We start from the raw sequence: 13,849 nt of genomic DNA, 5'->3' as shown, positions 1-13,849 counted from the left end.
ATACCGGTATGTGGTATATGCTTTTATTTCCATGACTAATATTTGCTTCATTAACACAATACCATCCAACACATTGCATATACATAGGTCACTGATTACTTTTAATTAAAGTTTTCTAAAATTGTCAAGATTTGCTATCCAAGATTTTCAAAGATATACATTTAAAACATAAATATATTTGGTCTAACTTCTCACACTCTTCAAGTATGTGATAGCAACTACTGCATTCTTAATTGTTAAGATAATAAATCACTTTGAGAATGCAAACCGTCAAATACATTTGCCAGTTCACGAAGTCTATTTATAAAACGATTTTTGCGGAAACTATCTAAATAATCAGACAAGGAAACATACATAGTATATAATTCAATTAAAATACGAATTTGCAAGGTCTTGAAAAATGTATGCAATTCATCGACATATCCTGTTGTCCCAAGTATTTGTCTGTATTTCTTGAAATCAATCGCACATTTCAAGTATGTAAATACTATCACATCTTCTATGACATTCTAGAATTAGGCAATTTCTTTTGTTGTCGTAGTAGAGCGAACCAAGATATGTTAACCCCATTTCTTGCGTTAGCAGCTCCCCTTTACAATTTCCATCACCACTAAACATCACAATATTTCGGGAACTATATCCAGACAGAAACACGGTGCCATCACTAGATACACAAACACCTTGGGTGTAATTCAGCCTTCCGTCCCGCAGTTCACTTTTCGCTGTTCCATCTCTTCCTAAACACACAGCCCCATCACTTCCATCTGCTACAATAACATTCTCTCCACTGGCAGCAATATGCTGAGGAGAAGATTTAAATATTCTCTGACCATTTACGTTATTGCTGATAGACTTCAGAAGTGTACCGGATCTACTGTACACATTGATACCACTTCCGGTGGATACCCACAAATCTCCAGCAATATATGCCATTCCCCAGTAACTTCCACCTTCTATCGATATATCTCTCAGTATAGCTAACGAACTATCAACCGATATAAACTGAACTTTGTTGTTGTTCATTTTCACAGCAACTTCATTCTGGGTAGTACAACAGATGTCCCTAGGACGGTCATTGAGAATACAATGACACTTTACTTTATAATTCACGTCAAGCCATTTCACTTTTTTGTTATTACAGTCAGTCAGTATGATCGTACCGTCATGAAGCTGGCATGTATCAAATATATAGCAATCAGTATTATCATTTGGCATTCTGACTTTAATTGCTTTCTTTGATTTCATTTTATATTGTTTTGGAGTAGGCAGCTTCTGATTTTTATTCATTGTCTCAAAACATCCTAATTCAGTGGCAGTCATTAAGACGGTTCTCAAATCCACATTTTCAGTAAAACGAGCAACCCTAGTAGCATGTGGCTCACTTTCTTCGAACAATTTCTTAGCATCTTTTACAGTCCTTTTTATCAATTTCATTTGAACAAATTGTTGTCTAGCATTCATATTGCTTACACTTTGCAACATACTTGTTGACTTGTCGACTTCTGTTATTGTATTGGCCGTCAAGGTGATTTCCGATTCCATTTCGCTATTTATTTCAGAATACCTTTTGTTCAAACTCTCAACTGCTTCTCTTTTTAATTTCCCGATATGTTCTATTAAATTTCTTTCGATATCATGAATATTGCGCAGTATTTCGTTTCTTTGCTCTTCAAGGGAACCGACATTTTTCTGTTTCTTCTTGTTTGCAGCAATTAACTGATCGTGAATAGCTTTAGCTTCATCTTGTAAACCTTGTTTTTCATTTTGTTGGACAGAAGGTGTCGTTATGTCTTCTATGTATTTTACACTCTCACAAGTCCTGCAAAAATAGATGCACAAGAAATATAATAACATATAGACGCTGAAATCTCACTTGTTGCTTGGAAAAGCAATGGCAAGAGTAAATTGTTCAATGAAATGTATCATTCCAATAAAGAGAAGTAATTCTGATGAAACTGAAAGCAGAAGCATTTTAGACTAAGGCATTTTTGACATTTGACCACTTGAAGGGCCGCGCCTCCAGACAGATTGTATTTTGTTTTAAAAATTCAGGATGATATTCTATTAATTAGTTGTATTATTTTGTTTATAACAAAAGTAAAACCGAAGAGATTCAGAATATGTACATGTATTTGTAGAAACACCCATGCCGATATATTAGAAAGCATGCAAAACAATCAGCCAGGGCAAAAGCGGAATGCTTTGAGAAATAAAAAATATTAAGCTGAAACGTTTATTATAGTTCAAACTTCTTATTTCTTATTTCTGGCTGTTATACGTCGTACAAAATAATTGCACTCGGGATGCGCCCTTGTGAAATTATTACACCCAACGTTTGATGAAAGAAAAATGTTTTCAATAAAACAAATAAAAGCTAAGTGTAGATACAGGCTTTAAAATTGTAGTGGTGTATAACTTCTAAAGTGTAATGTTTTCATGATGAAAATGCTACCTAAATGTCAAGCAAAGACCCGCCATGTGATTTAAGTAAAATGCATTGTTACTGAGGAAACATGTTCCAGAGCACAAAATCCATAATTATGCGACCACCATATTTTTCGCCCCATTCTCCCATTCGTTGTCTGAAAACCTTCTGATTGGACGAAATATTGACACGTTCAAACATCGAAGTAAAATAAGAACTAATGAGTAAGAAGTTAGATGTAAAAGGTAAGAACAAAGAAATAAGACCGCAGAAGTAAGAAGTAAGAAGTTAGAATTATGAACTAAGAAATAATGTCCCCCTAGCTTTAATACTATCCAGACTTGGGCAGGAAACTTGCCATTCCAGATTAATAAGAGGTTAATATACGGCTCGTGTGTACCTTCTGGCTATTATCACACTAATGCAGTGTGCAGGTACACCCTATCTATTTCATGGCCTTATTATTATTTTGTGAAGCTATCTCTTATATTGATATTTAATGTTTTCATCATATTGTGCTGATACGTATCAAGTACATATCTTTTTCATCTTTCATGCCATCCAAGTTTAAAACCCTATCATAAACTTCATACGAGATATTTATATTGCTATATGACGCGGGGATGTTTCGGTTACTTGGAACCATTATGATTTTGGCGCAAGTGGGCATTGCTCCATTATTGGACGTAATTACCGTTTAAGGTAAAGAAGGTGTAATGAGCGGGAAGTTCAAAAACAAGTTGCATCCTTGATAACATGTTTAAATAATAGCAAAAGGTGATCTTCAGCCGACGTACAATTATTAAAAAGGTCAAATGCACACTTTTTACGCAAATGGCGTCGGAAAATCACGTTTTAGCCTAGCCCTAAATAGTTGTGACGTTGTCGTTTTTACGGCGATTAATTTGGTTTCGGGCGTCCATTTAATTAAAAAAGTATTTATTTTTTCTTTTGATATAACAAGCCCGTTGAAACCTATACGGTGATGTAATTTTCAAATATGTTCTCCGACTATTCGCCGACGGAAAGCTTACTTAATGCAAAAATCATGCCAAAATCTTTCTACGAATTTATTGTTTTCTAGAGGAATGATTAAGTAGTGTGTAAAAACTGTCCCATAGATTTTTAAAAAAAAACTAAAATTATCATATAAATTTATTTTACTGTAAAATGAGCGAAAAAAAAACGAGGGTCTCTGACTTCGTTTACATTGTATTGTCTTAAATATTCCCCTACCCCCATTTTCACGCGCAGATTTTGTGCCTAAAAATTCACAAATAACTGATTGTACTTTAGGAAAAAATAAGTTAATCACAAAAGAGTTTACAACAAAATAAATTCCATTTTAAGCGTATTCTAATTTTGTAAGCCATTTTTCGATTTCACACTTGTATACATGAATGCATGTTACACACAAAAAAGCGTAATGAAAAAATGATACTTCTTATTAAACATTTTACTGCTCGTTCTCTCCTCCAAAAATTTTTTTTTAATTTTCTGAAAATGTTCCTGAAATGTTTTTGAATAAAATAAGATTTCAAAAGTCCTTGACTACCGAGTTCATTTTCACGCTACGATGCTGTGAAAATTGGGACGTTTAAGAAGAGTTAAAACGTTACGTCTTTTTCCCGCGTTTTTCAACCAAGTTCACGTGTTTATTTTCAGCCTTTATTGAACGGCGTGTTGCATTATCAGTTGGTTTCAATTCATTTCAACTGTTTCATAAATAGTTAAATACAATTTTCCCAGGAGTCCGGAGATGTTACTTCGAGCCCGACTAGATACAGCTTTCCATGAAGTGGGAAAGTTGTCAATTTCTTACGGACAGGTTGTGTAAGCAGACCGCCGTGACATTATTGAAGGTTATTGAGAAACGGCGTAAACCCAACACAATTAATGGTTATCAAATGCATTAGTGCATTTATTTCATGCCCGTACACTTTTAACGTCACTCTGACATTAACTTCATGTCGTTTTGACTGTGCACATTTCGACCAACAAGTCAGAATTAGCCGGGAATAATTATTGTTTGTTTTGGGGTTTTACGCCCGTTTTCGTCAACATTTTATTTTTTAAAAGCACTAAACTCTTTTCCCACAGTAACTTGCAACTGTTCCATTGAAAAATATTAGTCACGGATAGAGTGACTGTACCGTGACTGTACCGGACACCAAACCTATGACCCCTCGAATGACGGGCGAACGCTCCAACCAGTGTGTCATTCGGTCCGACATGAGGGGTGGGGGTAATTTTTGACTGGATGAGACTATTTTCTAAGGGTCAGTTGTATTTGAAGTTTTCAAAAAGTGGTATTCTTCTAAAATCTGAATTGAACATATTTGTTAACCATGGTTTAAAATGTTCATTTAAAAAGATGAAAATTTAACATTGTGGGAATCGCTGTATATGCCAATTTTGAGATAACTTGTAGCCAGATCTAATAGTTTTTTTTCTGTGTTAAAAAGATATGCTTGTTTTATGTTATGTTTGAAACAAAGAGCCATCAAATATGATTAAAATTAAAAAAAAATGAAGTTAGCAATTAATTTTCAAAACGCGAAAGCTCATTGTTATCATTACCCCCTCCCGTTTATTCATATTAAATTTTTACTTTTTTTTCTTTTTGATACTGCCGTTTTAAAACAGACTGAGCGATCATGTTTCGAGGGACCCGGGTTCTAAATATTTGCGTAAAAGTTAGGAAACGGCACCGATCTTTCATTTTTTATTATTCAGTTCATTCATATCACCCGGTTTTGTTTCAAGCTAAAGTTGAAAATGACAGCGATTAGGCGGCTATATTCAGCTATAATACTCACGTTATTCAAATTTGAAAAAATACACATACCGATAAAAACGGCGGAAGTTTTTATCTGAGTGTTAGATATGAATACGGTCAAATGCTGACAAAATCTTAGCCATATTTTTACTCTAAACATAAATAAATATATATATATTTCTTTGCTTCAAGGCGTTCATTCTAGCTTTGATGGAAAATAATATATCAGGAAATATATCAAAAGTAGACAGTAATTATATCAACTCCTTTTCTGAACTTCAAGTAGATATTTAATTGTTTAAATATGACGAAAAGCTGGATGCGTAAGCATCAGCATAAAAGCTGTTTACCGTCAACGTTTAGAACACAAAGACGTGGCGTCGTCAAGCATAATGTTTGACGTTACGCTAGATGGCGCTGAATTACGCCTTCTTGACCTTAAAGGGCATTATACTTCTATTTACTACAAAATATATAATAGATGTTAATAAAACGTTACGCGACAGATTTATAATTTGTTAAATATTTCACCCAGAATTCGCAGTAAACTGGTTTCTTATACATAATACAACCTTCAGATATGTGAACCGGCTAACATGCCAAACAGTTATGTTTTTGGTGGCTGTTAAGTCACACATACACAAATATAGGTCATGTGGCGACTTGCAACCTTTTCAGCGTTGAGGAAAGCCCAAGGTGCACATAACTTCCGTGAGCCTGCTGGATGACGTCTTTAAATGAGAGAATTCTACACCCTAAGCAAAGTTTCGAGCCCACAGTGGTGAGGAGCAAAGTGATTCAAATTCTGTGACCTTAACCACTCGGCTGCGTTAACAAAATGAATTTAGGGCCTAGATGTAAAAGGTAGTGATGTGTCGAGGAGCTGCAGCATACCTACAATTGCAAAAAGGTCCTAAATAACGGAATTTAACGGACTTTCACCAAACCTACTACTATAGAGACAGCATAAAATAGATTCAAATCTTACTCTCGAGTTTTACAACACACAGGCAACTTACTGTACATATTGAAATGAAAATACTGCCCTGAGATATCTCTTACTGTATAGTCAAGATATCGCATATAGTTAAGACTTGATACGGTTTCAATACCTACTCTAAAAGAATACACATTTTTTTTTCTGAATTTTCTATTAAAATCAAGTGATAGCATACAAGTAAGAAGTTAGAAGAAATTAATGAATTAATATTTTTGGAAAATATGTGCTCATTTGGAGGCATGCTAATTGAAAAGGCATCGAGTCTGGGGTGAAGTAATATTCTTCATAACAATGTTCGCAATATTTCCATAAATTAAAATGTAGACAGACATGTGAAAAATTAAATACCAAAGCGGAGTTATATCAATAAGAGTATTTTACTTCTACTGCAGATATTTCTAGTTATAAACGGTATTTAGCACATAACGTTAAATTATTTGTTGCATCATGAAAAGAAATGTTTTCAATAGAAAAAGTGCAGTAAAACAAACCTATGCTCCGTGGCTATACATTTTGTACAATAGACCATGTCATGTGTTCCACAGTACATCTCAATGTCTCGATCTGGATGATATCGGCATTTTGTTACCATGGAAGATACTGACGCGGTTTTGGCATCATCTGTATCCAGAAGCTTGTGCGATTTTGAAGCCGCTATTCTTCTGTGATACCTGGTACATGTTGTACTGGTTACATTCTGCACAAAATTTGACAGCTTCTTCTCTGATGTTATCTTCCAAACATGGCGTACAGATAATTTCGAAGTCAGCATCTGAACCGTCTCTGATTGACATTGATGTGAAGCCACGTCCTTCAGCCATTTCTTAAGTATTCTAAAAATATAAACAGAAACTTTTTATTACTGGATCTGTCACAAGGATAAATATTAAACAGGGAATACCACGTTGTTTGTATATGCATAACTGACCACGCTCTAAAAACGTAGCCTCCCCATAACGAAACTCAGAGAACATAGATGGCACTCTACCGACACACACATTCATATACAAAGCAAACACACGAAGACAAAAAGAACAAGTGGACAGCTTAAACCGGTTTATGGTGCACACCCAACTTCACTCTTATCCCCACATCCTTCGATAAAATAAACTGATGTTATACAATAAAGAGTAAAGGCGAAGTGATGTGGAAAACAGATTGCAGACCAATGAAGATGGAGGCTGACGGTTTGAACCCTTCTTGTGTTACAGATCTACGTCACATAAGGCACACCTACAAGTTTTCGTAGGAAAGCATACTCCAGAATGATTCGAGATAGCCTAAGAATTTTCATAATGAATTTGGAAAAATCTAAATGGGCTATAGAAACATCTAATTAAGCAATATTGAAAGTTAAATGATGGCTATTTTCGTCTACATATGTATTTTAATTATGGCTTAAATTGTCATGAATTATTGCTTTAAAGCCAGTATAGAAACTACCTGTCAGCATAAGAAATATAGGGCGGGGCGTATGTTCTCCGTGACTATTTGATAAACGACATTGTGTCTGAAATCATTAGTCCTCCACCTCTGATTCATGTGGGGAAGTTGGCAGTTACTTGCGGAGAACAGGTTTGTACTGGTACAGAATCCAGGAACACTGGTTAGGTTAACTGCCCGCCGTTACATGACTGAAATACTGTTGAAAACGGCGTTAAACCCAAAACAAAACAAAATAAGAAATATAAGAAAAATAAAAGTATATTGCTGAATACAAATTCTACCGAAAAATCTTTTATCCATGCATTGTAGGTTTTTAACAACGATAGAAACTGTCCTCAAAAGACATATAAATTGAAGGTATTTGAAAGAGTTGTGTCTGCTGAACAAGAATTAGTAAATAAGATGACCATATATAATATGCAAGAATCATTACAGTCATTTTTTGACTGCGAAATGATAAATCTTTTTCTGTTATAACTGGATTTCTGTTGAAGTATCATTGAAGACTATAAAGTAAAAAAAATAAATAAAAAATCCTGTAACATATTTTGTGATGTAATTTATATTTTCCTTTTCAGTAGACAATACACTTTCAAACGATACCAAACTTTAATGAGCTTAACATGCATAAATATTTGAAATATTTTAATAGCACTGTTATATAGAACTTGCTTGTTTGTGGGTCGGATATTTTAAGCGGAACTCGTCATCGGTTAAGTATCTCTCATTCGTTTCATTATGAGATAGCTTAAACGAACAACATAGTTTATCTACAAGGATGGGGACTTCAAAGTACACACTTCGCCCTTAACAGTTCACAATTCACACTTTGCATTTTACAATTCATACTTCACATCTTTCATTTAAAAATTCAGATTTTTCCCTCCTTACTTCACAGCTCATGGCTAACACTTCACATTTCTTACTTCACATTTCATTTGCCAACTTCACCGTTCAAACTTAACATTTTGCCTTTCACACTTAACATTTCATATAACATATTTCGTATTTCATACCACACATTTCATATTTTCTACTTCACATTTCAGTGCCCAATCGTATAAACATATTCTATCACCTTATGTGACTCCTCCTGAGCTCGAGGGGGGCGGGGGGGGGGGTTGGGGGCATGATACTGACTCATACACAGTCAAATATAAAACGGGTACCCACACATCTATTTATGGTACGTATAGGTACCGCATGTTGAAACCCGAACAAGGACCAACCCGTAATATAGAGCGTTGTATTTCAAAATAATCCTACCGTACCTCTGTTGATGATCTGCACTGACTTCTAGTGCAGTTCCAGGTATATGACCGTGGTTTCTAACTATAGTTTTGACCTGTACCTACACATATAAATATATGTATATACCGACTAACGTCGAAACTCTCCTAGATATGATAAAAATAGTGAAATATTCTAACTTCGAACTATGAAATATATATGAAGTGAGGAAGGTAAAGTGTGACATGAAATATGTAATGTACGTAGTGTGAAGAGTAAAATGTGAACTACGAAGTGAGAAATTTGAAGTATAAAATTCGAAGTATGTGAGGTGTAAGATGTGAAGTTTGAATTGTGAAATCTGAAGTATTAACTGTGAAATGTAAAATGTGTACTGTGAAGTCCTTACCAGTTTGTAGTAAAATAGCATGTACCGCCGCGTATGTTACCTTTATATTAGAAGGATAAAATTAATAGCTTACTAGATTCTAGTACCCATTTTATCACATCATAATGTTTATGAGATTTTAAAAAATAGCGAAAGCTTGTTGAATTTACAGCGTGTAAAAGAAACAGTACAACAAAATGTAGCACATTGAACATTCTTACTGTCTCACATTGAAAGTTCTATTCTACGACCTTGACAACAACAACAACAACAAAATTGTTTAATATAATACCTTGAAAATGCAAAAATTCCACACCACCGCTTCGAGCTACGGAAGCGGCAGTGTTGAATAAAAGATAAGATTTCTAAACTAAAGTAAACTTTGGGCAATGTTTTGCTTCATCTTAAATACAGCAATGTTTTACGATTAGCTGCAATAATCTTTTACACCATTACTTTGTATAAACATTGAAAAAAGGATAATGCATAACACTACCACTATAAAGCTTAATGGCCGACTCCCTCCCCCACCCCCGAAAAATATTACAAGGAATTTATTAGTGAATAATACTGGAAAACGAGATTTATCCTATAACGTTGAAAAAGTCAATAACAAGATCGGTCTGATGAAATATCGCCGACTATATAACAATAATGTGGTGCTATTTACAACACCGTGAACACGTAAACAAAATATCCCATATCGATCATAACAAATTAAACTATTTTGCAAAAAATTCATAACTTGTGCGGTGGCGGATCCAGGAATTGGTTCGGGTACGGTGGGTGTGTGTGATAAAAGTTTTTGTGGGATTCAGAGGGTATGTCCACTCAGAAATTATACGTCATATATACAACAAATAAGTAAGTAAGTAAGTAAAGACTTTATTTGATGAGGCTACACATTTGGTTTCCCAATCTTCCATGTGGGCCTCAGAATATATACATGATATACAGATGATAAAACATTCAACAATACAATGATACACAAGATCTACATATATTACGAAAACAAAAACCAAAGAACAATTACATATATAGAAAAACATATGAATAATTTATACATTACTACTATCATACAAACTGAAAAAATGCTACAACATACTTTGGTACACTGATTTAGGATACTGAGGAGAAATGCCATTTGACATAAGATGTTTGAAATGTCCTTAGTGTCTCACACTTACGGATATTTGCAGGTAGAACATTCCATATTTTTGGACCTGAGTAAGACAGAGATTTCCGAAAGAATTCCATTTTTGGTTTTGGAACAACTAGTTCTGAATTAACAACAGATCTTAGGTTTCGGTTGTGTTTTTGATTTGTACTTTGAAATTTTTCTTTCATGTAAGCTGGGAATGACAGTTCATTTATAGACTTGAACATGAGTACTGCTTTTTTGTATCTCACTCGTTCATCAAATTTCATCCAGTTTAATTCATCAAAAAGAGCAGTAGCTTTTATCTAGAATGATTCTGGCAGCTCTTTTTGAAATTTAATCCATTCTGTGTTCAGCTCATTGCTACAGTTTCCCAAAAATTGTGCAACAATAGTCTAAATGTGGCAAAATGTAGGCATTAAAGAATAACTTCCGTGAGTGAAGATCAAGATATCGTTTGATTCCTAGGAGCAAGTATAACAGTGAGTTGCATTTCTTTAGTGTCATTTTCAAATTATTCTATTTCCTGTTTTTTTAGCATTAGTTTTGGTAGTGATGATTTTGTGTTTTTTGATGACACATACATTGCATTAGATTTTGTGGCATTTAATATCATTGCATTTTGTGTGCACCATGTGGTAACATTGTCAAGGTCAGTTTGGAGATTTGAATGAACTTCCTGCATAGAGTATCCCGAACTTGTTAAAGTTGTGTCATCTGCAAACATGTCTGCAAATGGTGATATCGGATGTATATTTAACATAGTTTGAGCATAAATTTTCAACACAATGTCACTTTTAAAGTTGATTAATTGTCTAAACAAAGTTGACAGCATTTTTAATTTGAAACCACTTCAGAAATGATAAATATTACCGATGTTTCGTTTCTGAAGCATCAATTTTAAGGTTCATGTAAAGTGTTTGAGACCACCCCTTGGGTAAATTTTCATTTTGGAAATAATACCCGACAGACCCATAATATTCATAACATACATATACGGAGTTGTTCAGAAGAGGTAGAAAATACTTTATAAAGAGTTCACCTTGATTGGTAATATGTATTTTGATTTACTCATTTAGATTTGAAGATTGAATACTGCTTAAGCCGGTGCTAGGGGGCGTGGGCAGTGTTGCATTTTCCATTACTGCTCATGAACAGACTCAATCAAACCGAGTCTGCAATTTTCACTGTTTGCCTTGTTTTCGGTGCTTCCGAGGGATCTACTTTTCAGATTTTATTTACAAAACATGTACTTCAACTGTCCACATTATATTTTGTACAAAATATCAAACTTCTTTTTCAAACACTTTTTTTCTCTAAATTTGTTTTTGTTGTGTGTCTTACATACTTATCTAGGTACTCCGGAAATGAAAAATAGTTTACTTTTATATTTGTTGAATTACTGCAGTTTTTTTGTCAATTTGACAGCACTACTTTCACTTTCATTTTGCAATGTTTGCATGTTTTTGAAATGTACATGGTTTGTAAAACTTTCAACCCCCGGAGTACCTGGACAAACATGTTAGACGCACAATGATAAGAAAAGTAATGACAAAATACTTTTGAAAAAGAAATTTGATACCTTCTACAAAATAGAACATGAACAGTTAGAGCACATGTGAAATAAGACAAAATGTGTTGTCCAAAAGGGAATAACCTGTCTTAATAGTTTCTCCTATTTAGTATGAACAATTTGGTGAATTCTTTATGATAGACCAAGGTTTATGCGGCGTAAAAAAATCACCCGAGGGGTGGTTTCAAAAGACTTTACTTGAACCTTAAGCTATTAAAATGTATGCTCTCCGGATTTGATGGGGTAAGACCCTGATTTGATAAGGGTTGGGGACCTCATCCACACCTGGTCCGCACTTAATAGAGCTATGTAATATTGATTTATAATGAAAATATATAATTTTTGCAGGCGTAACTAAAGAAGTAAAATGATTAATTAATGATAAGACGAATACTTACCTTACGTCTTAACGATTAAACTAAATAATAAATCTAAATAAACTTCTTGTTATGTTTTCGATAGTACAAGTTTTAACTCGACTTGTTTACTACCTGTATATAACCCGTTCATATCCCGTCCAACCCGCCCGCTTAGCTCAGTAGGTAGAGCGTTGCAGGGTCGCGAGTTCGATCCTCGGGCAGGGCGTATGTTCTCCGTGACTTTTTGATAAACGGCATTGTGTCTGAAATCATTAGTCATCCACCTCTGACGCATGTGGGGAAGTTGGCAGTTACTTGCGGAGAACAGGTTTGTACTGGTACATAATCCAGGAACACTGTTTAGGTTAACTGCCCGCCGTTATATGACTGAAATACTGTTGAAAAACGGCGTTAAATCCAAATCAAACAAACGAACAAACATATCCCGTCCATAGGCCTATCTAGATGTCAAAAAATAATGCAAGCGAATCGTATATTAACATATACGGTGGAATAAAGATGGCAAATGCTTTTTTCAATGTTTTTTTTTTTTTTGCAAATAGGGGTTCTTCGTGTATTTTTAACGTTATTCTAGCATAAAATGCATAAATAATTATCATAAACGGACACATTATCCCTCATCGTCATTAAATTTCCATAAAAAGCGCGGGAAGGTCTGAGTTGGCTTATCACGATGACGTCATTTCCTTTTGAATTAACCGTTTTGGGCCCGCTATACGTTTACGCTTTACCACTGAATGCGCATATATAAAAAGGTGTTTTAACAGCACGTGAGCGCAAGAATCTCCCTGTTAACACACGTTTTCTAACCCCCCCCCCCCCCAAAAAAAAAATGTCAAGAACAGCAGTTTAATGCTAGAACAGTAATTCTATCTTTGCTTTTTAAAGAAATCTCAAAATGTGTTGTGTATGAACCTTTGCATGAACATGAGAGGTGATCGTGTATCTCTGTTATTCCGGCAGGTATATAAGTTTTGATTCCATATCTCGTATGTTTTATTTCAAAGTAAATGAGATATGAAACCAAAACTATTTAACCGTACAAAAAACAACAACAACAACAACAAAAAACAACAACAAAAACCAAACAAACAAAGACTTATACAAATGATGTAAAAATACGGAAAAACGGCATACTGTCAAATCAGAGTCAAGTTTCCGAAAAGAATCAATTAGTTAATTTTTAAGGCATATATCTCATTACTTGTGGTTTAGACATGACCTTTGTAAAGAGGCCTGTGGGTGGAGAAAACTGATGTGAAAGAAATGGGTCAGGAATTGAAATCCATAGCTCGAAAGAGACGACCGGGGCCGTAGTACTACACTTATAAGTAGAAGACCACCAGTTCTTCTTTCGCGCTTATTCGATTCAAAGATAAGAAATTAGGGTAAGGCTTAGATCTGATCAGTTATCTTTATAAATTGAGGCAAAACTATAATCCAGACCTTTCCTAATTCCAGGTTGAACG

The 13,849-nt window shown here is 34.6% G+C and overlaps 1 protein-coding gene across 1 annotated transcript; it reads right to left on the bottom strand.

Annotated features, from left to right (window-relative positions):
* Nucleotides 1-459: 459 nt before the first annotated feature.
* Nucleotides 460-11,154, bottom strand: LOC123534503 (uncharacterized). The gene is made up of 3 exons (XM_053522499.1): nt 11,012-11,154; nt 6,696-7,037; nt 460-1,819 (listed from the first exon to the last, which is right to left on the bottom strand). The coding sequence occupies exons 1-3, from the start codon at nt 11,152-11,154 to the stop codon at nt 460-462; spliced, it is 1,845 nt and encodes a 614-aa protein (XP_053378474.1).
* Between the last annotated feature and the right edge of the window lie 2,695 nt (nt 11,155-13,849).

The sequence above is a fragment of the Mercenaria mercenaria genome, chromosome 14 (genome assembly GCF_021730395.1).
Source record: "Mercenaria mercenaria strain notata chromosome 14, MADL_Memer_1, whole genome shotgun sequence".
In the NCBI taxonomy this organism is placed as follows: Eukaryota; Metazoa; Mollusca; class Bivalvia; order Venerida; family Veneridae; genus Mercenaria; species Mercenaria mercenaria.
The sequence above is the reverse complement of the archived record's forward strand: the minus strand, read 5'-3'. Positions and strand labels throughout refer to the sequence as shown.

Bases quoted from the DNA above. Each gene is read 5' to 3' on its own strand.
- LOC123534503 (XM_053522499.1), bottom strand. From the start codon at position 11,154: ATGTTTGCAGATGACACAACTTTAACAAGTTCGGGATACTCTATGCAG. The intron at 7,038-11,011 runs GTATGTGTCATC...TTATATTTTTAG, and splicing joins GCCACAAAATCTAATGCAAT to AATACTTAAGAAATGGCTGA. The intron at 1,820-6,695 runs GTTTGTTTTACT...CTATTTTTGCAG, and splicing joins TGTATAGCCACGGAGCATAG to GACTTGTGAGAGTGTAAAAT.